This window comes from Centroberyx gerrardi, chromosome 14 (assembly GCF_048128805.1).
Source record: "Centroberyx gerrardi isolate f3 chromosome 14, fCenGer3.hap1.cur.20231027, whole genome shotgun sequence".
Lineage (NCBI taxonomy): Eukaryota > Metazoa > Chordata > Actinopteri > Beryciformes > Berycidae > Centroberyx > Centroberyx gerrardi.
Window position 1 is genome coordinate 10003116 of NC_136010.1, and position 26954 is coordinate 10030069.

Consider the following 26954-nt stretch of genomic DNA (forward strand, 5'->3'; position numbering starts at 1 on the left):
CAAGGTATTGTCAAAGTGATTGAATAACCCGGCAATCTTTCTGTAGGTTCAGAACGGAGATATCCTTAGGGTGAGAAAATGAGTTACATTCCAACTCAGGCTACACACCTCCAACTCCCATTGGCCGGCAGCACATACCTTCACATCATGTGCTCATTAACTATGCTCAGATGCCACAGTGAATAATCACAGTGTCTCATGTTTACCCAATTTAAACCAAGGACTTCTTGTTCTGATTGAGGGAGATGAGGTTGTTTTTCTCTAGTTCTTATCTCTCTCTTTCTCTATCCCTATCTAATCAGAACAGAAGGAACAGGTTAATTAAAAGTTGGACACTTAGTTTGGTGGCCAATCTGTAATAGCAGATGAAAGAGGTAGTAGGTATTAGATAATGGGTTTGAGATAGACATACAGACCAAAAATGTACCTCATCTGTGGATATTGGCAAGTGATTTTCAAGACCTTTTTTCTTTTATTAAAAGTTACATTAATTATTTAATTATTATTTATTAATTCACATTTCACAGCACACTAACATACAGTCCTTTCATCATTTAACATGACATGCATGCCCACAAAAAAGAGCATTATAGTAATCTAAAATACATTTTAGAAAGATACTAGAAATATACTAAATATCATAGCAAAACTTGTCCCTATAGGAATATGATTGGAAGTCCTTATAGGAATATTATAATGATACCATAGAAGATAAAACAGACACACTAAAAGTCCCTATATGAATATTCTAGTCATATTCTAGTTATTTTTATCTTTTTTGTTTTGTTTTGTTTTCTATAAATAGTATGGGCAGGATGAACCAATAAATGCAGAGTGTTGTTCTTTGGTTGTTTTTGAAGCTTTGTTGGTGGTAATTGTGCAATAATTTAAAGGAGGCGTAGGAGACATGGCGAGCACATCTGCCTACGTCACAGACAACACCCCCGTCCGGCCCCCTGACGTAAATGCCAGCTCTTCAGGTCACCCTGCCGCACTGCACTCACTGACAGCTTCAGAAAGCCGGCTGGATGAACAGCAGCAGGCTAGCTAGCTACGCGGGGATCAGACTGTCGCCTTCCTCTCTTTTTTGATATAAACGCGAATTCAACAGAAACATAAGAAGAGTATGGTGGCAGTTTGAAAATGGCACAGAAAGACACGCTATTACATCTCTTCGCTGGGGGGTAAGTCACATTTAATGTTGTTGTTTTCACTGGGTGAATAACTTCACCGTCAAAGCTAACGTTACTTGTTATCCCTTTAACGTTACCGTCCTCGTTTGCTTGGTCGCGAGAGGTGGCATTGCTTTCTTAGCTAACTAACTGGTTAGTTTCTTTTGAATATATGAACCCAAATACATTGAAACTCATTCGCCTAACACATTATATTGTGTTTTAGCCATTCAGCCGTACCGAGAATGGAAAAATTACTATCCAGCTTGTTAACAGTAACGTTAGCTGCGATGCTATACTGCGAGCTAACGCTAGCTCATGGTAGCACTGTATGATCTTAGCGATGGCTGCCGTCTACGTTCTGGTTAAATGGTTATCCATATTTCCACTTTCATAAAAGTCCATTTCGTTTTTAGAGTAAAGCTGCCGCGTATTCAATATGTTGAAGGACTATATAAATACGTATGATAAACGTTATCTTATTTCATTTGAAACTAAATTATCCTTGACAATGAACTGGCAACATCTTTTCTTTCCAGATCTCAGTCACATCCGTGTCGGAAGTTAGCTAATAGCTACATATAAGTGCCCGGTCGGCTGGGTCTCTTGCTAGCTCGTGCTACTTGTGCCGATGTTACAGTTAACACGGTAGCTTCACTAGTTTCAACAATAACCTACACCGAGTAAACACTGATGTTATTTAAGCTAAGACTGTGTGTAAAATATCCCATCGCTGTCATGGCTGGAAGTGGCGCAGTCATGAGACTGACCTTTGCATGATGTCCTTCGGTAACGTTATTACATAACACTGAACCTATAGTGGTAACAACGTTAGCTCTTCCATGCCACCAAGCCAACCAAGGACAGCAGCTGCTAACCATTAATGTTGGCTGTCCGAACGGTGTTATTTGTATGCCATGTATGATTTATAGTTGTATAGCTAGATAAGATTCGTCTGATGTTTAGGTTACCTTTAAATGCCATTGTGTTGTTTAAAATGAACGCCATTTTTACCCTTGAAATGTTTTGACTTACCTCTAGGAAATTAACTCATACTCATAACTCATTATTTTCTATTGTCTTTGGCCATTATACTGCTATTTAAAAATGTGTAATAGTTGTGAATAATCTAGACTAATGTATATTTAACAAATGGTGACCACTTTGCTTTAAGTGTGGACCTATTTGACCATATCATAGGCAACCATTTAAAATATATGTAGAACCTGTTGAGGGAAAATATATGTTGACCTCTCAGGTTAATGCTGAACCATTATTCAGAAATCCAGCAAAGCCTGTGTTACAGCATTTGGTCAGTTTGTATAGTATGTGAAAAACAACACTTAGGCTAATGCACACGACATACTTTCAAAAAGCATGCTTGTCATTTTTACAGGGCCTATATATTAAAACAAGAAACTATTGCACTCATTCCCCTGGTTTTCTTATCTTTGGGATCAGGTCATGACCACAACAAGTCCTCCTCGCCACATTGTTTCAGCATTGGTGCATGTTATTTGCTTGACAAATTAGGTTACGCAATGCAACAAGTCACGTCCAGAATATATTTTTTCTGAACAAGTTCCGACAATTGGAGGAGGTGAAGAGGTGACTAGTGATCCGTGAATGGACAACTAGGTCAGGTGGTGTTGTACCTCAGATGTTTGACTCTGTCCTTCAGACATGAGACAGTAGAGAGGCTTAGTCTAATCTGTCTCTCACTTCTAAGCTTGTTACTAACAAGGTTGTAGACACCATTTATTAAGGATATACCAGTGAGAGCTGTAAAGAACTAGATAAATGCATGGTTTGAGCTGAAGTTGGGAAAGCTCTATATACAAAACAATCTGTCCTTGCTCCCAACAGCCCCTAACAGGTCCAATTAGAGTGTCTGAGCTGACAACCTTTTGCACCAGATGTATTGTGTTATCTTGAAGCATTTCCAAGGCACAGCAAGAGACCAGTTTTTGACCATAATTGTTCATAGCACATTGCCCATAGCTGCACAACTATGTTTTGATGGAAAAACTTGGTCAAAGCTGATATGAGTAGCCTCGCAAATCTAAGGAACACACTGTTCTGGAGCAGGTTAGCCACTGTTATAACGGTAAACATCACATGCAGTTATTGACCAGTGGGACAAGGCCTACTGTGTACACAAAAGACTGTATAGTAGACATCATTTTTACAAAGTCTAATCCTCATGTTTGTGTGTCCAGATGTAGTGGTACAGTGGGAGCCATCATGACCTGCCCCCTGGAGGTGTTGAAGACGCGGTTGCAGTCGTCTGGCCTCGCCCTCCGGCCCGTCTTCCAGGTCCAGCTGGGCACCCTGAGTGGCACCGGAGTCATCCGACCAGGGACTGTTACACCAGGGCTGCTGCAGGTCCTACGGTAAGATTGTTGTTGTTGTACAAGGAGCACTGCAGCATGCTGTGCAGGTTGTCCCTTGAGGTGCTCGTTTGTATTTTTCCATTAACAGACAACGTGTTCCTTCCTCACAGCTGGTGCACTTTGCTGTTTGTCAGAACTGTTATGTTGTGATTGGCATGATTGTTAGCTGTTGACATCTGTAGTGGCACGGCGGCGGCCTATTGAAAGCGTTGCCCTGGGAATGCCGCTGTGTTTGAGCATGTCTGATATGCCAAAATAACATGTTTTTGGGAATGGTTCAGTTAACTCCTCTGCAGTTCTGTGATTCAGTTCAGGGAGTTTCTTTCGAGGGCATATCCTCTGCTTTTCACCACAGTCTTAATTTGAGGGCCATTAATCCTGTCTTACGTAAAGGAGGATTAAGTAGACAGTATCCCGCTCTTCTCTAGTGCTCTTAACCAGCTGTTTAGGGACATGGAATATGTTTTACTACCAGGCCTCAAGACAGACATGTAACAGGTTTGTGGCATCAGTGGAATTGGCCCTTGCATGAGGCCCTTTTTGTCCCAGCTCCAATGAACCAGGAGGAAGCTGGGAAGGACGTTGTGCTGCGTAGTGCAGGAGGTTTTTTGCAGGGAGCTGCATCAGTGTTATATTACAGCCTGAAGTCTCGGACTGAACCGGTCTGGAATGGAGTCAGCTGACTGTTGGCTGTAGCTGCAGGCTATTTAACTTTTTACAGCTGTTACATTGGCCTAAAGACTAATATGGTAGTGTTAATTTTGCAGAACAGCATGCAATATTTGCTGCAGGTTAATTTCAAGTTGTTGCCCAGTGTTTCAGTTTGACTAAATTCAAACTTTTGCAAAGATACTGGAATGCTCTCCTTGTTTTTACAGAATTATGGTTTCATCCTCTTTGTGATGTACTAGTAACACTGAGAGGCAATTAAGGACCATGAAGTTTTTGCCAGCCATTGAAACCTAGAGTTGGACTATGAATTGGACACTAATTTGACCTTAAAGGAGGTTATTTCTTTGTTTCTTTAACTTGTCATCATTGTTTGAAAAAAGAGGTGTTAAGTATCACTGAGAGAGTGCAAATTTTAGTTCTACCCTCCCCCTTTGTCCGGCCCCAGGCAGACCTGACTGTCTGCTTGGAGAATGAAGGTCACTCCCTGGTTATAATCCAAAAGAGTATGTGGGATGTCGCTGGCGTGATGAACCAGGGGACAGGGTTCATGGTGCATTACCTGGGCCAAAGGGAATAGTGCTGAAGCTTGTGCAAAAGCAACTTGGGTAAACAAGAGGATGATTTCAGGAGTTAGCGATCATTTTCAGACACCCACTGAGCCTGGGTTAATCTCACTCAGACTTTGTTGATATATGAAGTTTAAGATAAAAACATCTATAAAACTCAGTCAACCATACCAGTGTGTTTTTTAACTAATGTTTGTTTTTATTTCAGGTCAATTCTAGAAAAAGAGGGACCAAGATCGCTTTTCCGTGGCCTAGGACCGAACCTTGTTGGCGTGGCCCCCTCAAGGTACAGTAATATCAGTGTCTCCATTCAGTATTTTAAAAGGACGGTTTTGTTTGCAGAAAAGTAGTCCATGCCCTCCATGTCTTGTACATTCCCCACCACCCATATCAATTTAGCGAGGTCATAAGACAAAAGACAAAAACGGCGTGGCAACCGTGTTAATGTGACATCAATACCCCAATATCCTACTTTTGTTATGTAGCAGTAAAATAATATCAGAAGAGCTGAACAACAAAGTATCTAGTTTAAACAGTGGTTTGTGATGGTGGTTTTACTCCAAGTAATAATTTAACGTTCAATCTAAACTGTTCTGTCTCTACGTCATACAGTTTAAATTTCACCTTTGTTCTTTTCTTTGTAAAGCATTAACAAGCGGTCAATATTTTGCTCTTATTTCCTCATGGATTTCAGTTGAAACTGGCTTTGAAATTGGCTGTAATATACAACAGTGATATATCCACACAATGAATATGCCTAATACATTTACGGCAATGTTTAGTTAGACTTTGAAACTCTGTGAACTGAAAAAGGTGATGGGTTACATATACATATTTTTCCCCATGGTTAATGAATAGCCACAGCACGCTCCTTTACTAAGTAATTTCACTGCCCCTCCGCTCCACTGCCCAACTTGGACAGGCCCACATTCAGAATAGCTCCAGGGGCATCTCTGGTGCCCAGTGCTTATTCAGCCCATTCTGGTGCTGTGACGGGCTATTCCAGAAGCAAAGCAGAGAGAGCAGGCCCTGGGGAACAGACTGCTCTGGATACGCTCTGTCAAAGGCTCACAGGAGCCCACATGTGATGATTACATAAAGGCATTGTAGTTATGAAACCGCACTGGCTTATTAAAAATGCATTAATGGTTAGACATCATGGGTTTATCTTCACAGTGGCTTTTGTATAGAGTTCTTATCTGTTTATGTTCTTTATATTTCAGAGCCATTTACTTTGCTGCATACTCAAAGTCCAAAGAGGTGTTCAATGGCGTTTTCGTTCCTAATAGTGGAGCAGTGCACATGTCCTCTGCTGGCTTTGCAGGTGAGCAGCCTGAATGTAACCCTTTGTTGGTACATACAGTATGTCCCCTCAATGAGTGCGAGTGCAATTAAACCAAAAAATCCAATTTCTCTGCCCCTATACTGGAATTACTCTACCTTTTTGAATCACATTTTGTGGGTGAAAACTGTAACTTACATTGCATTGTCAAACTGAATATCCCCTTGTTTTGTCCCTTGTCCTCAGCCTTTGTTACTAACTCCCTGATGAACCCCATCTGGATGGTCAAGACAAGAATGCAGCTGGAGAAAAAGTGTGTACATATTCAATTTCACCTCACGTGTGCTTACATTTGTAAACTCTAGACAGATTCCAGTGTTCAATTTTAGATCTGTGTAAAATAATATGATTTATTTGAGGGTCTTTGCAGTTCTGATTGCACCAAATGTAATGTAACCTTTAACAGAGGCTGTCTTTACGACACCGTCCTTGGGTTATGCAGTGCGCAAGACTGAGCGTGTGACCTGGGTCCATAAATACTCTTGCTGACGCACTGTGCTGCGTGCAGAAGAAGAGTCTATATTTACTTTGCCAAGTACGGGGCAGTAGTATCATGAGAGGTCACAGGAACGAGTCTGTTAGCCCTATCTTTATTTAAATACAAAACACCTGGCCTGCAATATAAAATGGTGGTCTTTGTGAATTTATCTAATAAAGTTAAAAACGTTCAATAAAGGCAATACTAGTTAATGATTCAACCCAATAAGGAAACATGACTTGCTTAAACGTGATCTTGTTTTGACCCTGCTGTCTCTGATTTGTTTCCCTTTCCAGAGCCAGAGGAGAGAAGAAGATGAATGCACTGCAGTGCGCCCGCTATGTTTACAGAACAGAGGGGATCCGGGGCTTCTACCGAGGCCTGACCGCATCCTACGCCGGCATCTCGGAGACCATGATCTGCTTCCTCATCTACGAGACACTGAAGAAACACCTTGCCGAGAGCCGCTTCAGATCTCCAAATAGTGATACGGAGAAAGGAGCGTCAGATTTCTTGAGCCTGATGGTGGCAGCAGCTTTTTCAAAGGGGTGTGCGTCCTGCATAGCCTACCCACACGGTAAACACTTCATTGTTATTTCACAACAATGTCAGGGAGGAGCATTTTTATGTGACTGCGATTGGTTATCTCCAACTTTACTGTATTTTTTCCCTCTGTGTGTGTCCCTACAGAGGTCATTCGGACAAGACTGCGGGAGGAGGGCAGCAAGTACAAGTATTTCTTCCAGACGGGGAGGTTGATAGCGGTGGAGGAAGGCTATGCAGCTTTTTACAGAGGACTCATTCCACAGCTAATTAGACAAATCCCTAACACAGCCATCGTCCTCTCCACCTATGAACTCATCATCCACCTGCTGAGAGAGTCAAAGTGAAGACGCGTTTGAAAGTTGGGTTTCTCTATCAAATGCTGGAAGCCACACAATACCCAAGGCACACTGGGCAAGAGACAGTTGAAAATGCAGCACATACATTTTTTTCATGTGGTGCTATAGAGACTTTTTTTGGTGGAATTTGAAGCAGGTTGTACTGTTATCCAAAGACCTAAATGTATTTTTATTTTATTGAAAGCATGCCATTAGAAGTTTATCGGAATAACTCAACAGTTGCGGTACTTATGAAAACTCCATACCTTTGAAAAAGGTCATCTGCTTAGAGGAGTAGTGTTAAGTTAACTAAATTATTTTATGTATTTTTATTGTTCTGACAGTGTTTGTTTCTTTATGCTTATCAATGGTGAATGTACCAATACCCATCATTGGCAGTTTGATTCATTTTAGTTAATGAAGGGAAGAAATTCAGAAAATGGCACTATTAATAGTGCTGTTCGTTGCAATCCAATGACCACACAGACCATTATGAGATTTCTGTTTATTCTTTCATAAATACAATGTGGTGATTTTGAAGTTTGAATGACATCAGAGAAGTTTATCATATTTTTCATTATTATATACAGGTTTATCTGTATATTTTCTTTGTGAAAAGGACAGTCACCTTTTACAATATAATGAGAACTTGAATGCTTATTTGACCAGTGGCTCAATAAACTGCATCAAGAAATTAGATCTGTTGGTTGGTGACCCTAACAAAACTGTCAGTTATTACACCAATCTACCTTTTCTTTACAGTAAGCAGTAGGCTAGTTAAGCCTTGTGGAACCTGGGTTGTGCAAAGATGACTGAATAACTGTAAAATAGGACTACAAGTTATTGCAAAATAAATATCTTTGACATATGACTAAATGATTGAGAAGTTAAGGAAATACATAGAGAACATCAAATAAAACCATAAAGAATATCAGATCATGTTAGGGCTATAGTTGACTGGTTCTGTTTATTTACTCCAGTCCAGATATCCTCATTGTTTTTGTGTCTCAAACCAGTGATAAAATAACTATGAAGCAATAAGATGAACAATTAAAAAAAAACATGGTTTTGTTCAGTAGGAAATTGTACCTCGTGATAGCATTTAGCTGTGGTTAGAAACCACAAAAGAGGAACTCTTGAAAGACGGTGTGTTTTAACAAGTTGATGTTCCCTTTAGTTTGAACTTTTTTTTGCTGCTCACAGTGTAAACTTATTTCTTATTCAGGAATTCAAGTTTATTCTACTGTTGCAATTATTTTAAGTTGCTCTGGATAAGAGTGTGAGCTAGGCTCTCTGGCTATCTACTTGATAAAAAAGGTAGTATGTTTATGACTGAACATCAGGACGTTCATTTAATTTCATGAATGCCAGATGTGCTTTTTGTTTCAAGTAAGTTTTGCTGAGCATGCATGTTCTTTTTTTCAGTAATGCCCTGCTTCACCTAGAGTGCAGTAACACAGAACTGAAGAGTTTTCTACTGTTCCCATCTGATCTCCCAAATAGAAACTGAAATTAAATTTGCTCAAACAGGCAGTATACCTTTCATGTTCAGCATATTGCTATAAAAATGATTGAGCCACGCTGCCATTCGAAACCAAGACAAATCTTGATCGTATTTTGCTCTCAATCGCATGCATTTGCCTATTTTGTAAGATGCAAACCAAATATTTTATAAACAATGGACTAGTGAACCACCTTGAGAACACAACTGGGTATTGACTTTTGCATATAATGCAAACATAGACAAATTCAGCCCAGCTACGAAAAGCTCAGTGAAGAGAAGAGGACTGTCGGTGCCTCAGCCCGTCTTGAGGGAAGAAGACACTTGCTACAGTGTGAACAGATTTGACAAGTCAGACATGAATCAAAGTGAACATCATGTACCTGCTGTGGTACTGGAGGACTGCAGCAGGAGTTGTGTTAGAACCAGTGACAGAGTCTACTGCTGGGGCTGGTGTTGGATTTCGTAGTGGTGTGGATGTTTTGGTCATGTCTCCATCAATAGTGAAGGAGGTCCAGGCTCCATCCACCACAGGGCTGTGGGTCAAGTTACCATAAAGATGGAGAGAAGCCATTGTTCTTTTTAAAATATTGAAATTTACAATAACCACATGTATTATCATTTGAGTGAGTTTTTTTCTATGATACAATATTTTATATTGCATCTCTGTTATTCATAATATATGAGCAGGTTGATGATCAGTGCTGGCTTCCCCTCAGCTGTGACAGCAGGTGTTCCTTTGAGGGGCTCAACCATCAAACAATGTGATGTCAACAACTGAGAGCAAATGCAGTGAAGCTCTTGCTCCCAGTCTTCTGGGATGTACTGTACTTTTCCAAGACATTTGTTCAGTTCAGTTCAGTTGTTTATTTTAATCCCAGAGGGCAACTGATTGGCAGGTAGGTATTGCCAGTCCACAATAGAATGTGGTGTGCCATAATAAGAATTTGCTTGAATGGGCAGCACCTTCTTATCCTGAACTGAGTGAAAAAGGGTGGCCTTGTGGTCCAGAGAACTGGGGAAGTTGTCTAAAACAGCCTTTATAACAGACTGCTCAGTGAGGGCGTCACAAATGAAAGATTTGGGGGATTGAACCCAGAAGCCTTTGGGACTGAGGAGCCTGGAGCCGCCGGGCTGCTCATGCTTCTTCTCCATCAAAGTCCTGAATGCATAGAGGCTTTCTGTTGATTGTAATGATTGAAAAATAGTTTAAATAGTATTCAGTGTGTCGCTGTGACATTGAGACTGTCTAGATCTCCTCACCATCTTATCCTTAGCTTAAGATCTAACTTAATGTAGACAAATGCAAATTGCTTCAAAGTCAAGTATCTCTCAGTGGGATGCACTTTCTGTCCTTCCATGTTTATAAAATGGATTTAGTTATATGTGATAGGCCTAGTGTTCTTCAGAGTTAATGCCCTCGTGACAACGGTCCAATCAGTATAAGGTGAGACTGAATGCTTTCTTCACACCCTTAACTCTATAACTGCCACATTCTTAAAAGAAAAAGAAAACCAGAAGTCATTTTTTTCCAAGAGTTTCTATCTGTCCTCATAAAAAACAGCCTGGCCTCTGCTCCCTGTGACAGTCATGCCCTCAGCAGTCAGCTGAAATTAGACTATTCAGCTGTTGGAGCTTCAGAAATGGAACCATAAGCTTTTCCCAGGTTAAAATGGAAGATAGTTTCACTGATTAGCACACCTTCAGTCAGGGAGGGAGGAACTAATGTGTGAAATCAGCTGCTGCAGTGTTTGGCTGGAATGAAAACCTGGAGACTCTCTGGACACCACTGGCTTAGGGGTAACAGAGCCATCGCCATGGGGATCAGTAAAGTTTCTTCTTACCATCTTCTGATCATTCTTAAATCCAGACTTGAGACTAAAATGAGACCAGCCTTCCCCGTCAGGCTGGCAGAATCAGTGTGGTCTATTAAATCACTTAAGATCTATTTCTACAGACATGCTTTTCCATAATAATGACCAATGAGTCTTGTTTTTTTCTGCCCTTCCCTTCTTTTCTTGGGTAACCTTGTTTCTGCATCTGTTTGGCACGATCGTCAAGCACTTTGTAAACGGTTTTTGAAAAGTGCTATAAAAAGATATGATAATAATATACATATATTACAGTATTAGGCTACATATAACAAATGCTCGTTTTAATGCAAATTGTTTAGAAAGTGATGAGGTTTTTTTTTAAAATGTAAAACATCACAGTTTCTCCCTTAATCCTTACATGGACCCACCAATCTGAACAAGTGTCTGTTTTTGATGCCATCAAAAAGCCTGCGCTGGCAAGTAAATACATAATTGTTTCTGTTAATACAAAGGCGGATACATCTAATGGATAACTGTGATCACAACAGGGATTGTTGTCCATCACTGTGACACGAAAATGAACCTTTCAACATTCCTGTACTTCTCTTAACACCTGACAGGTTGAGCTGCTTGTGAAAGTAGAGGCCTTGCACCCAAGACCTACACTTGACTGTGCAAAACAAATTGTGCACCAAGTGAACCTTTAGAAGGATTCAGGCATCTTACACTTTTTACACTGCAAAAAACGTCCATCTTGAGTTATTTAGTCTCATAATATGTTATCTTAAATGTAGCTTTAACTTAAAACTTCTATGGGGTGAGATAATTCCACTTTCCTTGTTTCCAATGTAGTTTCTCTTGTGCCAGTTATTTTCAAGAGTGGACATTTTGAAACAAGGCAGATCACCTCACTAGCAAGAGAGGGGAAATTACAGTTAATTCAATAACATTCTTGAAACAGGTTGATTTGCACTGGAAACACGTTTCAAATAGCCTATCTTACCCAATGGGCAGATTTTTCACTTGTTTTAACAAAAATCAGATTCAAAATAAGACTCAATTCCGGACTAAATGACTGATGGATATTTTGTGCAGTGTGATTTTTTTCTTTCAGGTAGCAGTATACACACTTCACCTTGGCTGGTTTTGTTTAGATTTTTTTTTTTCTTCCTCTGAGCTGTTCCCCTTTAAGTGTTTAAGGTTTAATACCGAGATAGAAGTCGCTATTCCTGTTTTGAGTGACGGCTTTTCATAAAGAGATAATAGGTTTAATGCAGTTAAGTGCTGCGGCTTGTGGTGACCTCTGTCTGCAGCAAGGGGAACGGCCGGGAGAAACATCCCGACTGTTGACGTGAGGACGACGCTGTGACTGACGGCGTGTATCTCCACAGTTTCATACTAATGTTATTCTGACAACTGGACTCCATCAAATCCTCTGACCTTAACAGATGCATTAGTTACTTGTGAATGTACTAGTGGCTACTAACCCGGCGTTCAATTCTCGACAATGTCTTTAACTGAAGCCACGCTTAGCCGATCCAAGCTAGCACACAAGCTAATGTCTTCTGCAGTTACTCGCATTGAACGGTCATCAGCATCATCATCATCATCATCACCATAGATATCCTTCCCATCCTGCGGTCTAATGGAAGGGTGAAAGATGCTGAGAATCCTCCATATCCTTTCTCTAACAGGTAAGACAGCTAAGTAATATTCGTGGTTAGCTAAGCTTGTTAGCCAGCTAGCTAGGTAGCTTATGTTCTCTGTGGTTATGCAACAAGATAACCACCTAGTAGTTGTACATATAGTTAACATCACACACAAAGTTAGGGATGTATGTAGCAATAATATGCATGTGACCCGGGGATATAGTGACCGCTGATGTATAGTAGTCTGCAGTTCACAGATACTGCAACTTGAAAATTGAATGTTTAATGCATTTGAATCTTTACTTGCCTGATAACAATGCCATCTTTTAACCCTCTGCACAGGCTGCTTATTTGTACCATGGGATGGAGTTACTGCTTTTGGTAAGCCTGGGATTGATAAAAATCCTGCTGCATTTGCCAAATCCGGTGCAATATTGACAGTAATTCCTGTACTTTCTGGCTCTGAGTGCTTGTCTCTGATCTGCAGGTGGAGGTCGGATCAGACTAGTGGATGGAGAGAACAAGTGCTCCGGGAGAGTCGAGGTACTTCACCATAACCAGTGGGGGACGGTTTGTGACCATGGCTGGGACTTTAGGGAGGCTGATGTGGTGTGCCTGGAGCTCGGCTGTGGCTTAGCTGAATCTGCCCTTCACGGTGCAGTGTTTGGTTCAGGCAGCGGGAAGATCTGGCTGCAGCATGTCCAGTGCACTGGACATGAGGAAAGTCTGACACGCTGTGCCAGTGTCCTCCACAGTGACCCCCCCTGCACCCATGACAACGATGCAGGGGTGAAATGCTCAGGTGAGAGGCCCGGCTGGCTATGCTTTTCTCAAACCAAGGAGCAGTGCTGGATGATTAACGACTCGATGACTTTATCTACTATGTTGATTCATATTCTGGTTAACAACCAAACAGATATGCATACAAACAATACTCAATTCAGTACAAGGGAGACATGGCAGCATGCAGTTAGCATTGATAAGTTAAAAAGATCATACTACCATGCTTCATCAGATCATACTCACATTTTGTGTTTAACCTGTGTTTGCCTCCAGGTACCCTTTTGATGCCCACCCTCTCCCTGCTGTCACCCCACTCTGTGTTCTCTGCCGGGGAGGCGGTTCGCTTCAGCTGCACTGTCCTGCTGGGTCACCACCTCAGTGACTTCCACTTGTACAAGCATGGTGTGTCCACGCCGCTGGTGACCCAGAGGGTGGACCAGAGCCAGACCAGAGTGGAGCTGACTCTGTCCGACCTGGAGACGTCCCACCAGGGCAGCTACAGCTGTCTGTACAGGATCAAGGGCAGCTCACCCTCTCAGCTGCTCAGCTCTCCACCCAGCAACTCCATCAACATCACTGTAGGTGAGTCATACCTGCACTGGTTGTTCTTTTCCACATTAACTCAATTTCACTTGAGCCAAAATCCTTACTACCTTGGTATGGTTGATCCAAGATAGATATCATTCATATTCAAAATTTGTATTCTGATTTTTCATAGAATTCCCATAGCTTATTGATTTCATACAGTCTGCATTACCTTTAATGACCTCTCTAATTCCTTCTATCTTGGCTGATCACAGTGGAGCTCCTGACTCCCCAACACTGGTACAACACGTCCATCGAGGCCCCGGCCGGCTCGGTCATCAAGGGCCACAGTTTCAACATCACCTGCTCCACCCTGCAGCAGTATCCCGGAGGCTCCTTCCAGCTGCGCCTCATCCGCTCCAACGGCACAGTGCGCCAGTCGCTGCCTGCCCTCACCCCCTCCGTCACCTTCACCTTCCCCAGCGCCCAGAGCTCCAACGAGGGCTACTACTACTGCCTGTACCGGGTCCAGCTGGGCGGACGCACCTTTGTCTCCAGAGAGAGCCAGCCCCTGCCTATATCCATCAGAGGTGAAGTGGATGGCATTATAGTGTGTTTTGCATACAGTGTAAGATATAAACCATAGCATATAATGTCTATGGTGTGTGCCAGTCTTGAATGGCTAAAAATAGGATGGTCTAGGTATTGAAATGTTCTTATTGTTTTTGCACTTTCCTTCTGTTTACTTTTGTAACATCTTTTAAAAAACATCTAAATAAGTTACATTTCTGCAAGTTTAGACATTCTCAACAGTTCCTTAGTGTGTAGTTTTTTGGTGTTTCTCCTTATTCCACAACTGTAGGATAGTAGGGGACAGTTTTGCTGTTTTTCATATCTCACTCGCCTTTATATGTGTGAAGACTTTTGACCTCGCTTCAGTATGATTTTTTAAAATTGAGATATATGGTATACGATTTGAGTGGATTTGATGCTGCCCAAAACCTCCATTGCATCTGGAAAAGTAACTTAGCCATCTCAGAAAGCCATGAAAATTACTTCATTTAATTAAAAACTGCCAAGATGAACTAAGTCAGGTTTCTTGTTGTAAGTTGCTTCATTGTTCCATAAATACAACTTCTGAGAAAGAGCCTCCCCCAGCTGCTAGATTACAGTCCAATGAAGCAGTTTTGCAGAACAAGGAACACACTGTTCAGACAACACAAATTGGATACCATATATCTCAGTAATGGGGAAAAAAACATGCTTGATCACTGCCTGGTCTCCTCCTCTGTATAGGCAAGAACAGCACAGGAGTATCATGTCAAAAATGGCGATATTGTCTTTTAAAGAGTGCGTAAACACACAGTTTTCAGCCAGTCTGCTGAGTACACAAGTTTGAAAGATGCAAAAAAGTGGGGTGGGGAGCGAGAGTGAATAGGGAGTCGTGTCTGTGATAAAGGATCACCCATCCCTACTTGGGGGCGGTAACAATTTTCTGATCACAAAGCATTTGACGCTGCCAAAGGCAAAATACCTGCCTTGACATTACTGATTGACGTGTGTCCAGAAGTGCAACATGGTTGAAAGTTGACTTGGAGTTGACTCGAAAAATGTTGAAATCAAGTGCAGGATAAATACTATTCTATATATATATATATATATATATATAGAAGCCATATAACCGTGTTGACAGCTAAAAAAAAAAAAAAAATTAATTTAGTGCTGATTTGCTCTTTAAACGTGCCACAAATAGAATTTTCAAAATATGACTATCACTGCTATAGTAGTCCCCGACTACCCTGTCGGGGTAATCGGGAATGGTGTATTCTACTCTTGTTGCTGGTTTATGAACAGAAGTGTCACTTACAGTCTGCTGGAAAGGAGTTTAAAGATTTTGCCTAAATCTGACGCAATCAGTAGTAAAGTAGTAAATGAAATTCCATCTATGCAAACAGTCAGTTTCCCCCATCAAGTATGTAAATGACAGCTATGAGTGTAATGTGTTTGTTCTCCTCTCACCCTCAGACCCAGATCCAGTATTGAGTCCCATGGTGATCAGCTGGCTGGTGTCTGGCCTGACATTTGTTGTAGCTGTTATCATTATCATCATTGTAGCCAAGGTGCTGTGCAAAAAGGAGAAGAAGCCCTCTGAACTGGAGAGAGAGACCAGAACCTGTAAGTCCTGCTGTGTCAGACTCCTGCCTTATTCTATTATAAGCCTTTAACCTTGAGACGGAGAGTTAACTTTTATCATCCTGTCAGCATTCCCATAGTTACAGATATGCTTCCACCTACAGGTGTGGACAACACTTATGTTGCCTTATCAATTAACAAGATATGACGGGATATGCAGACAACATTGGAGATAACTAAAGGTATGGAATGTCTTGATACTCACACAATATCCATATACGTCTCATTAATATTTGACTTGTCGAAGTGTCAAAGCTAGTTAATTGCAGTGCAGCCTCTTGTGCGTTTCAGCTGTAGAGCTGAGTTGCCACTGAGGACCAGCAGGAGCTCTACAAGTGGCTCCTCCTCCGTCCTTCATGGATTCATAAGGCAGGAGGCGTAACCAAGTTCCAAAGAACCAGACAGCCTGGGCGGCCATCCATCTTGCCTTTTTGGAAATGGCAACAGCACAAGTTGGAACCAGGCCCTTCAGCACAGTCCAGATGAGGCACTACTCTTTGCCGAACACTAACCAAGATCTATTTAAGACTACAACTCTAAACCTTTGCCTTTCATACCAGATTTCAGGCAGGTGTCACCTACTGCTGGGAAACGCTGGATATGATTGGAAATTAAGCACTCTACTACATTGAGATCTAAGTATTAGATAATGGCCACACAAGACCGATGATGGACAACAGAAACCATTTCATGATGGAAGTCGTTATTGGACTCATGCTAGACTTCAGATTCACTCAGGCTCGGCTACTACTACAACCCCAGATATATGGAGTAAAATACCAGTACTAGAAGCTTGACTGTGAAACTGTGAAATGTGTTCCTCAGGTCTCCGTGTATAGGCTGTATGAAAACACACAGGTTTTTCATTTTTTTATTTATTGCCAGGTAACACTGTAATGACAGGCTCCACTAAGCTTATTATGTACTTGCTCCCACAGATCAATGGTCCTTACAGGATTAGAGGATGTTTTTGTATTTTTAGTCGCCCCACTATGCATCTTCTCTGTCATTTGCAATGTGTACTTACAAAGTATGAGAAAAGAAGCTGTCATTGATTAAAATGCTGTAGGTGTTGGAGCCTCTGGGTTCAGTGGGTTTTATATTTCGGAGTCAAGTCCACAGAAGTTGCTGTATGTGAGTTTGATTTAGTCATCATCTCAAACTAAGAATAAAAGGGAAAAGCTTTATACCTTTGCATAACATGGTTTCTGTATCCTTATGCCCCCAATTCTTTTTCTTTCAACATTTTTAAGTTTATTTTCACTACTGAATAATTGACTTGACACTTTTCAAACACACTTTTATATTTTGAATTATGAAACAGCAGTACAAAAAAAATCTTTTAAAAATTTAATGGTATTTGATTATTTAATACAAACGTGTGATATCTCTTAAATGCTAATATTAAAATGACCTGTAAGACCTACTGTAGCACAGCATAAACATGTCAATACAGGCAATACAACCGGTACATTTTCTGTATTCTTATACTCTTAACTACTCACCAAGCACTGACAAGAAATTAACAGGTTGACAAATAAATCCCAATTGTTCCTACAAAAATGCTAAGGCACTTGCATTACCGCTGGTCTAAAACTGCTGCAACTGGCCTTAAAGTTAATTTTATTTTTTTTTGATAAACTTGTTCTGCTGCTGGATTGAAGAAAACCACTAACAACAATAGGTGTTATATGAACCTATTTGGTATATCTTTGTATTAACAATTTACACCATATCATACACTGGTAGATGCCTTATTAGCTGCACCGAGGCATCGAAATCTTGAGATCTTGAACACATCAGTCATTAATTTGTGGACATGAAAACAAGAGACTCAACTTTCTTATTGTCAAAGGACAAATCTGTTGCTGTGCCACAGACAGTGAATTATAGACTGACTTAATTCACATACTAACAGTACAGTACAGGTGATTTTATGGGGATATCGGCACATATTCTCTTTTTAACATGTTAGTACAATAACATTTGGTTTAAAAACTCAAATTTGTGTCTCTTGATGGCATCACAAATTTGAACGCTGGTTCGCTGAATCTTATTCATGCAAACAAATATTGATGAAAGATTAAATGAATAATATGAATTCTAAGTTCTATTCTAGCAATGCTGCAATTACGTATTTTTGCCTATAAGCAAGTAAACTGCAATAATTGCAAAAAACACAATCCTTCAAGCGATGGCTAAAATGAAGGCATATGCCAAAAAATACATTCCTTAAATTAAAATGCGTAATAAAGTATTACAACAGCTCTGAAAACTGAACATGCCGTAACAATCATTCTATTTTTTTGAAAGGGTCGCTGTGCGTTGTCTCCATATTGGAAAAAACAAAGTAGAGAAACGCTGCCACAGCCAGGAAGAACAGGAACTGAACCCAGAGGGGGATGAGGCGAGAAGACTCCGCCGCCTTCGGAGCGTCTCTGCCAGATTTCATCGGCGTTGATCTCAAATGAGAGACGTTTCTGTAGGTGGACGGCGTGTCATAGATGTAGGGCCTGAAAGGAGAGTGCGCTTTTGTAACTCTTGTACCCCATGAGTGATGCAGTCCCACTCATGGCCAATCAGTAATAAACGTCACCTTGTTTTGACCAAGGAGATTTTATAGTAAATTGTTTTGATTTTTTTGGGTTACTAAGGTTTTGATTGACACTTTTAAACATTTTATGGGTGATTTCTTGAACATTACAAATGGGCCTATATCTCCTCAATCAATACTGACACATCTATAGTCATTTTCTTTAATATGCAATAAAATTAAATAAGCAATTTGCATAGTAGCCTGCAAGGGTCAAAGTGGAAGGAACAATTTTGCACATTATAATTTAAATGAACTGATTATTTGATAGCATCTGCTGACCATTAGTCAACCCAGTATAATTATTATACTTACTCATCAACAAAATCCCTTTCTCTGTATTCAGGTCTTGGCCTTGAGTAGGATCTCCTGTAGAGGATGACATAAATACAAATAAAGATTTGCTGGTTTTATACTCCTCACCAATTGAAAAACAAACAAAAAAAAACTGATATGTTTTAGCACAATGATGACTTACTCGTCCTCAAACTCCCTCTCAGAGTACTCTGGCCTTGTCCTCATGTACGGCCTCCTGAATGAAAGAAAAAACATTAAAAAAAGATTAGAAATTACTAATTCTGTTCTATTTATATTTGCCATTCCAGAAAAAAAGACTGAGACTGAGAATAAATGTTTGAACCTAATGTTATTGGAGCATATGAAAGATAACTGACCCGTCTCCTGAACCGTCATTCCTGATCTGCAAAATTGGAAAAAGAGTTAATTAGAACTATTGACAATGATGTTGATAAAACTGATTTATGTGAATACCTACTGTATATATATATATAGGCCCAATAACCTCAAGATGTCACTTCAATTCATTTGCATTTACTTGCATCTTTGGCCCTTCCATAGGATGCCTTCCTCCTTGAGCATACAAACCAATAAAACTGTATGAGAAAAACAGATGTTCAAGAGTTCTGTTTCGCTGTTAAAATCAACTCTACGTCTCAGAAACTGACCACTCCAAATAATACTCCAAATGGCTTTGTATATTAGGATTTGTTTGGTCCGCCTATCAGTTTTATTTTGAAGGCAGCGCTGGCACCACGCGCCTGAGGGCGCTTGCGCAATAAGGGCAAATGGTGAACTAGTGTGACAACGAAATGAAGCTTCTGAGTTTCTATTTTTCGCATATATCTCTGTGTACATCTACTCAAGGAGGAAACCATCATCAGATCCAAGCAAGCCGCGTCTTGCCGCACGGTGTCTGGTCAGGTTTCCCTCCAAGGTTTTTCCACTGGCCGCGTTCAGATTCAAGAAGCAGGTAAGTGCAAATGAAAGACAGCGACACCTTGAGGCCGATCGGACAAGGGTACTTACTGGTGTCCTGTAGGAGACATAGGTGACTTCCTCCTCTGAAATGAAAGCACAACAATTACCCTAAACCCTAAACGTGAAGGTTAACCAGATTTCCTGTATGTGTCCCCAGGGCTTTACTTTACTTTGCTTACCCTCCTCTCTGTAGTAGGTTTTGTCTGGGGACGGTTTCGCCCTTTTCCCTTTGCTCATGGCCTCTCTCAGCTTCTTCTCATACAGACTTCTGGTGGAATCTAAATACAAAGTCACATAGTAGATGTGAGTAAGTTAACAACATAGTGAAACTGGGTAGCCAGATAGCACCAGTTAGCTATTAAATTTAAGGCTGCAACCGGGTGACCCTATGCTCTTAGCTGGCACAACGTTAATCAAACGTTAATTCAAAAATGAGCGCAAAGTAAAAACTACAGACGAGCCACTCACCGACCACAGGTCCATGCTTGATCCCGTATTCATCCAGCAGCGAGCTGATTTCCTCGGCAGATTTGCTGCTCAGTGTGGCCATGGCTGTGCCTTGATCTCTCGGGATAGCCTTTTGTATTACACGATTATATTCTTGTTACAGTTGGCTATAGTTTCATTTACTAAAAGACAACAAGTGTAACGCCGCCCACTGCAAAAGATCGGGCGCGCTCGTTTTGTAATGCGGCTAGTTGGACCCCGCTTCTGTGGAGGACCGGACTGGTCAGGAGGGACCAGAGTAAACAAAACGTTCGCACCCACAGCCTGCTGGTGACATCATTTCCCCTTCCTTTTGGCCTTCTCTTCTTTTTCGCTGGTTTGTTTCCAGCAGAGACACAGCAGCGCCACCAGCGGGCTAGTGATGATATTGATGAAGATGATGACGATTAATAATAACAATAATAACAACAACACACTTTTAGTCAAAAGCAAATATAAATATGATATAAAGTGATACAGGAAAAAAGGTAATTCACTGCAGGTAAAACAGGATACAAAATGAGGAAGAAAGAAAGAGGAAGGAAAGAAAATGAGATGCAAATCAGTGCAGTGAGAAGTTACTAATTTGCAGAAACTACTTTTCTAGAGAAAGATACAAAGATTTTACTCTGAGGTGCTCTCAGGTGATCAGAACTAATTAAAGTATTTTTTATTTTTTTTAAAGTAATTGAGCTAATCCCAATTCGCATCATTTTTTACAAAAGAGTGATGCTATTTATCTATGGTTTAAACAAATAAGGCAGCATCACTTTAACAAAGGATAAACCTTTATTATGCACAAAATCATTTTACAGATACAAATCTTTGCATGGCTAACACTTTACATCACATTTTTACAAATCAATTTGTCCATTTAGGATTTTTTTTTTTCATCATCTATAAGCATCAAACATATTTTAATGAGCATATGAGCTTTAGCCCTTAAAGAAGGCAACTTGGTCAAGCCAGTCCAGTTGGTCTGTGGCCCACCAGAACATCAGCAGTCCCATCAGTGTCACCAGACCCAGCTTCAGTAGCAACTTGAGTACACCAAGACACTGCAGTAACAATGACAGAGAGGTAAAAACAATAGCAGGGAAATCGTGATTCAAAGACATGAGTAAGAAACTGATTTATGTGCAATAAATACACAGTAGATACACACCTTCTGTTTTCTGGTGTGTGTTTTCTGTGTGTTGCCGAGATCTGGCACGTTCTCTGGCAGCAGATTGTGTGGGGGATGAAGAGCAGAGTTCATTTTCAGTGTCTCCGACTCCCTCGGCTCCTGAAAAAGGCAAAGCAATTAAACCATATTGTGTGTGTGTATGTGTGGGTGGGTACGTGTGTACGTGTGTGTGTGTGTGTGTTCTCATTCTTACTGTATATGTCTCTGCAGAGCTCAGGTCTTCTTCCCCATCTGTGGAACTGTTGAGTGACTCTCTGTCGCTGCTGAGAAAGCAGTAAACACTCTTAGTTTTTGGTTGGATCAATGATCTGTCATAGCATGGTTTGCAATTATTTTTCAAGGAAAACAAAGGACGGTTTCCTGCTTACTAGGAATTCCACTTACCTGTCTGTTTCATAGTGAATGACCTGAGACAAAGGATCTGTACAAAACTGAACCTTTATCTTCCTCCCTGTAGAAATGCACAATATCATGAACAATATCAAATGCTGTGGAACCTTTCATACATTGTGAAATACATACAACAGTTTGAAAATCTCTCTCCTCTACTGCACTCACCTTCTTTACCATCCTCCCCTTCGCTGTCGTCGTAAAACTTGTAGAAAGCCTTGATTCTCTCCTGCTCTTGCTCCCAGTTCCTCTCTTCTTCATACTCGTCGTCTCCGAACTCTCCTAGCTCGGTGACTCTTGACGCCTCGTATCCGCTGTTGAAAAAGAAGCTGTCATCCACGGACCCCTGGTTAGACGGATGTATGGCTGCGTCGTCCCCTAGCTGTACCACCGAATGGATGTCTATAGAAGGAAAAGTTTCTTCTGTGTCTGCGTCTTCTGGGTTTAAAAACAGATCTTCGGACAAAAACCCCCCAGTCGCTGTGTCCCAGGAGATGCTGAAAGCTGCTGGATCTCCTCTGCTGCGGTAGTTTGTGACAGTCAGGTCGTCGGAGATGTTTCCCCTGCTCTCACTATGAAGTTGAGCATCTTCCGGCAGATCGTTGTGTTCAGGATCCAGGCGACACATCATATTATCTGTGTATTCTTCATCATCGCTCCTCCTCACTTGGATCTCATCCTCGCTGGAGCTGTACGTGTCGCTGTCAGACGGAAGGTGTCTCACGCGAGTGTTGGCCTCACTCGTATACTGATATTGAGCAAAAATGGGCATTGATTGTATCGCTCCATTTTGCCCTTCCTCTTCTTCAGTATAGGTATTGTCCTTTGCATCTAGGCACATAGGTTCACCTGTTTCATCTCCATCATCATCATCATCATCATCACGCCCTTTCACAGCTGCACTATCCAATACATGTTTGACAGTCTCTGTTTTTCCTCTCTTGTCTATTTCTCCAGTCGCCAAATCCAGACCCATCATCTTCATATCAACATCTATCCCCATCCCTCCAGGATCCAGATCCTGGTCTTCCTTCTCATCGGTGTCCACAGCACTTCCCATCCATGTAACATCTTTCACACCTCTTTCCTGGTGGGTGCTCTGTTTTGTGTTGGAGCCACTGTCAGAGGTGCAAGGCAAGGCATTCAATTTGTATTTACTGTCTTGATTTTTTCCTCCGTCTTCCATATATTCGCATGAAGAAAAGTCTGAGGGATAATCTGCAAAGCTCTCACCTGCCTCTTGGTGCTCATCCCCTGAGAAATGCTTCATTTTGTCCACATCTTCAGTATCATCATCAGCAATAAGATCCTGCAGATGTCGCATTGATATTTCAGGAAACTCGAAATTGGCAAGTAAATTCCCTTCTTTGCCTTCATCCTTTTCGATTTTCATGCCTTCACATTCCGTATGAGAGGAATTCTCTACCCTTTCTTCTTCTCTCTGTTGCTCTTCCTCTTCAATCCCATCACCTTGTACCATCGTCCCACTGCCACGTTGAGGGACTCTCCCAAAATAGGACACATCCTCGTCGCTATCACTCTCACCTTGCTCCTCGTTTCTAACTTGAGGGTTTTCAGTACCCTCTGGGGCCAGGGGTTGTCCCTCAGCAAAGATCCTGTCCTCTTTATCTCCATCCCAGGACTCCTCGCCACAGCGAACAGACATCAGCCAATCCCCCGGTCTCTTTCCTGCTCCCATATCCTCTTCCTCAACCTCTTCATCTTCTCCAGAGACAGAACCTTCCCCTGTAGAATCTCCATCTGAGCTTTCATAATGCCCCTCTGGTGATTTGTCCACGTTCATGACATTGAGCCTTGCACTAGTGAAATCTTCTTCTCCCTTTTTAGCATCAGTCTCCTGCTCATCGTCATTTTCAGCCATATTTGTATCACTAGTTTCAAAGCCAGACAAAACTCTAGTTTGACCAGCTGCTTCCTGGTGCAGAGCCCCATCTTCCTCTGTTGCTATTGGTATGTTTTCATGACAGCTGTCTGTCTTGTCCTCCTCAAACTTTTCATCAAAATATAAACTCTCAAAGTCCAACTCTTCATCAGGGAATGATGGAAGAGATTGTTCTGTAACAACATCATTTGCAAATTAAATACTTTAGTAAACTGTAAAAAATCAAAAAATCAAATACCACAAAATTTGAACAAAACAAAAATCTTTCTTACCTGAAAATGCGTCAGTAAGTAGATCAGCAAAGCTTTGTTCCATTTCGTTAGCTGAATGTAACAGGTAAGGCAATACTTTAGAGAAAGAGTTTTATCAAGACAAACATTCATGCATCGCCAAACACGCCATGTATCATTTGAGACACCTCTTCAGATAATCTCCTCGGTTGCAAGAGAGGAAGAGAGAGCAAAGTCTCATCTGTTGCTGCAGCAAGTGACTTCCTGTCAAAAAGAAGGTGCATGAATAGCATGTTAAATGTAATATAACTTGTTAAAGAGAATTACAAAATGTCTATATTGTGTAGGCCTACCGAAAAACTGAAGATGATTTAAAAGAGATGTTCAAAAAGTCTCTCCTAAAAAGTGAAGTAATTCTTTGTGTTCACTGTTGCTGCAGGAACGTACCTCCAGAAGTATCACAAAATGATGTCAGCTTTGATGTGGTTTTGGTTTCAGATGCATAACATAAACCCCAGCAGTCAAACACGCACTTCCTTCATGCTGAAACAACTGATGTTTATTGGTGTCTAAGATGACAGTTGGTTTCATTTTAAAAGAGCCATAATTCTGAGTAAATATTCATAAAATATCTATTTGAAAACAGCTAAAATCCAGTCAAACTACAGTTAAAATCTTGATGTCATGGTTTGTTGATGGTTGACTGTCTACAGCTCATGGCGGAGGAGGTAGCGGTGGTTGGGTTTCAGGTCAACTTCGACTGGGAAGTGATCACTCACCTCTAGAGCCTAAAAAGGCCATAAAATGAACAAGGTTAATGTTCATGTTCATATTGAAGAAATGTCAAACAGAACTCAAATTGAGCTGAACTCTACATATGTGATTGATTGTATGAGAACAGTGCATGTTTGGCAGGTTTACCTCCTCCTCAGTCAGATCGAACTTCTGTTTAAAGTTGAACGGTTTAGCTGAACCTGGCACTATACTGGAGATGATCTCACGCCCGTGGACAACTATCCTGTTTTGGGATGTGGAAGACATACAGTGTGTCTGACCTTGTCTGACATGTTGGATATCTGCAGCAAACAGCAATTATAGTCATCATAACATCATGTGTGTTGTTCTTACAAAAGCGTCTGAACTCTTTGTGGATATAAAGTAATTGTTGTAATCTGCTCAGCGCTACTGTGGTAACATTGTGACCGCACAGGAATAGCCAGATTTAATCACATTCAGTCAGTCTTGTGAACATGCCAGGCAGCCACTGACCTATCATAAGCACAGTGCGTTTTCTCACGGACGGTCGTATCTTGCTCATCTCCAATTAGCCAGCGGAATTTGGGGTCACTCCTCAATCGGACAGCTCTCCAGCCCTTGATGGTGATGTAGCTGCACCCGGCGTTCAGGTCCCCCAAGATCACCACATTCTAGGCAAATGAGAGGAAGTAAAAAGGGAAGTAGAGCAGATCAAAATTACTGACAAATTTCATCACATGTGGAAGAGAAAACCAACATGAGGCTAAGCTGAGGAACACTGACCAATGTTAAGATATAAATAATGAAAAAAAACATGACAATTATGTTGCGGTTCAACCCACATCGGTCTTCCACTTCTTGTAAATCCCTTTGAAGACAGTATACAGTTCATCAATCTCCTTCATGGCTGTTTTGGGGCAGGTGTGCTGGCCAATCAGGACAAAATCCTTCACCACTGCAAAAGAAGACATGTATGACACATCCTGAATGACCGTGCCATCATTTTTCCTAAAATCCCAAAGATATAAATTATAAATTTCTTCTTACAAGTAGTAGGCGAGTGAAAGCGGACGATGAAAGGCTCTCTGGAGAAAACATCGGTTTCGTTGTTCCCTTCCCCCTCCAGTTTAGGATACTGATAATACTCTTTGACCTGCAGTACATTGTTTCTAGAGATGATAAAAGTGGAAAAGAGGGAATGAGTGATGTCACTTTGAGCTGACATCGATGTGTGACCCTGATCCTGACCCTGAGGCATACACCAAAACGCGTAGGTTTTAATTATTAAATACATGTTTTATTCTTCACTCAAGTGTGCAAGATGTTTCATTTTTTTACCTGTAAATGTAGACATATTGCTCCTTGTAGGTTTTCCTCCCCAGCCTCTCACTCTCCAAATAGGAATATGAGTTGGATTTGTCGAATCTGTCGATAACAATATAAATGTCATAACAAGTAATAAGTTGTTGATAAAACGCTATTCTCTGTTGTATGTGACAGAACTGTTCTTCGCCAGATCTTTTTCAGGTTCGCAACTTCTGCCCCAAAAAGTTCACAAAAGCTTGTACCTGTTGAGATCCTTAACCAGAGTTGGTATGGCTCCTCCTTTAGAGTCTCGGACCTCCTGAATAAGACACAAGTCATACCGAGAAAGGATCTTGGGAATGAAAAAAAACAAACAAAGACGAATTAACTGTCTGCTTTTGCGTGGATGTTGCCATAGTTCTGGTTAAAAATCATCATGTACACTTATAGTACCTTTAGTAGAATCCCCATAACCTTCTTGTTGTTTGCCTTTGCTTCCCCAAAGCTCTGAACGTTGAAAGCACAGATTTTCAGAGAAAGTGCAATGTTCAGCGTACACAGGCCCACAAAACACAGCAGGAGAACTGGAGGCCTCATCTCGTGGATATTTATCTCTCTGTAAGTAAAAGAGACAAGTTTGGCAAGATCCCCTTTTTTCATGTTGTGAAATGTGTTACAAAAATCTTTTCATTAATCTACACCTGCATGAGCCATTTGGCATTAGACACATTATATCTACAAGATGTTCAACATTATATCCGTCGTTTTGAGGCCTCTTACCTTCAGTGCTAGTTTCCCAGGGAGATTGACCTTCATCCAGCAAAGATCCATCTCTTGAATGGCCTGTGATCTATTTGG

The 26954-nt window shown here is 41.1% G+C and overlaps 5 protein-coding genes across 5 annotated transcripts; 2 read left to right on the plus strand and 3 right to left on the minus strand.

Annotated features, from left to right (window-relative positions):
* The first annotated feature begins 1015 nt into the window (after positions 1-1015).
* On the plus strand, positions 1016-8380 carry slc25a33 (solute carrier family 25 member 33). Its single transcript, XM_071908795.2, has 7 exons — positions 1016-1184; positions 3392-3565; positions 5012-5089; positions 6027-6127; positions 6332-6398; positions 6920-7200; positions 7314-8380. Exons 1-7 carry the CDS (start codon positions 1144-1146, stop codon positions 7511-7513), a joined length of 942 nt encoding a protein of 313 aa, XP_071764896.1. The 5' UTR covers positions 1016-1143; the 3' UTR covers positions 7514-8380.
* Positions 8381-12203: 3823 nt separating this feature from the next.
* Positions 12204-17156, plus strand: LOC139919157 (uncharacterized). The gene is made up of 8 exons (XM_071908789.2): positions 12204-12513; positions 12811-12849; positions 12956-13270; positions 13525-13833; positions 14052-14366; positions 15802-15951; positions 16074-16151; positions 16261-17156. Exons 1-7 carry the CDS (start codon positions 12480-12482, stop codon positions 16115-16117), a joined length of 1206 nt encoding a protein of 401 aa, XP_071764890.1. The 5' UTR covers positions 12204-12479; the 3' UTR covers positions 16118-16151; positions 16261-17156.
* Positions 17157-18016: 860 nt separating this feature from the next.
* LOC139919158 (uncharacterized) lies at positions 18017-20591 on the minus strand. The gene is made up of 7 exons (XM_071908790.2): positions 20309-20591; positions 20020-20118; positions 19889-19923; positions 19237-19262; positions 19041-19094; positions 18878-18931; positions 18017-18482 (listed from the first exon to the last, which is right to left on the minus strand). Exons 1-7 carry the CDS (start codon positions 20388-20390, stop codon positions 18263-18265), a joined length of 570 nt encoding a protein of 189 aa, XP_071764891.1. The 5' UTR covers positions 20391-20591; the 3' UTR covers positions 18017-18262.
* Positions 20592-21096: 505 nt separating this feature from the next.
* On the minus strand, positions 21097-24502 carry LOC139919153 (uncharacterized). The gene is made up of 7 exons (XM_071908783.2): positions 24389-24502; positions 24078-24299; positions 22071-23978; positions 21897-21963; positions 21706-21775; positions 21492-21611; positions 21097-21384 (listed from the first exon to the last, which is right to left on the minus strand). Exons 2-7 carry the CDS (start codon positions 24118-24120, stop codon positions 21262-21264), a joined length of 2331 nt encoding a protein of 776 aa, XP_071764884.2. The 5' UTR covers positions 24121-24299; positions 24389-24502; the 3' UTR covers positions 21097-21261.
* Positions 24503-24709: 207 nt separating this feature from the next.
* dnase1l1l (deoxyribonuclease I-like 1-like) lies at positions 24710-26693 on the minus strand. The gene is made up of 8 exons (XM_071908785.2): positions 26550-26693; positions 26360-26448; positions 26130-26216; positions 25839-25960; positions 25634-25746; positions 25305-25462; positions 24957-25053; positions 24710-24823 (listed from the first exon to the last, which is right to left on the minus strand). Exons 1-8 carry the CDS (start codon positions 26691-26693, stop codon positions 24743-24745), a joined length of 891 nt encoding a protein of 296 aa, XP_071764886.1. The 3' UTR covers positions 24710-24742.
* Between the last annotated feature and the right edge of the window lie 261 nt (positions 26694-26954).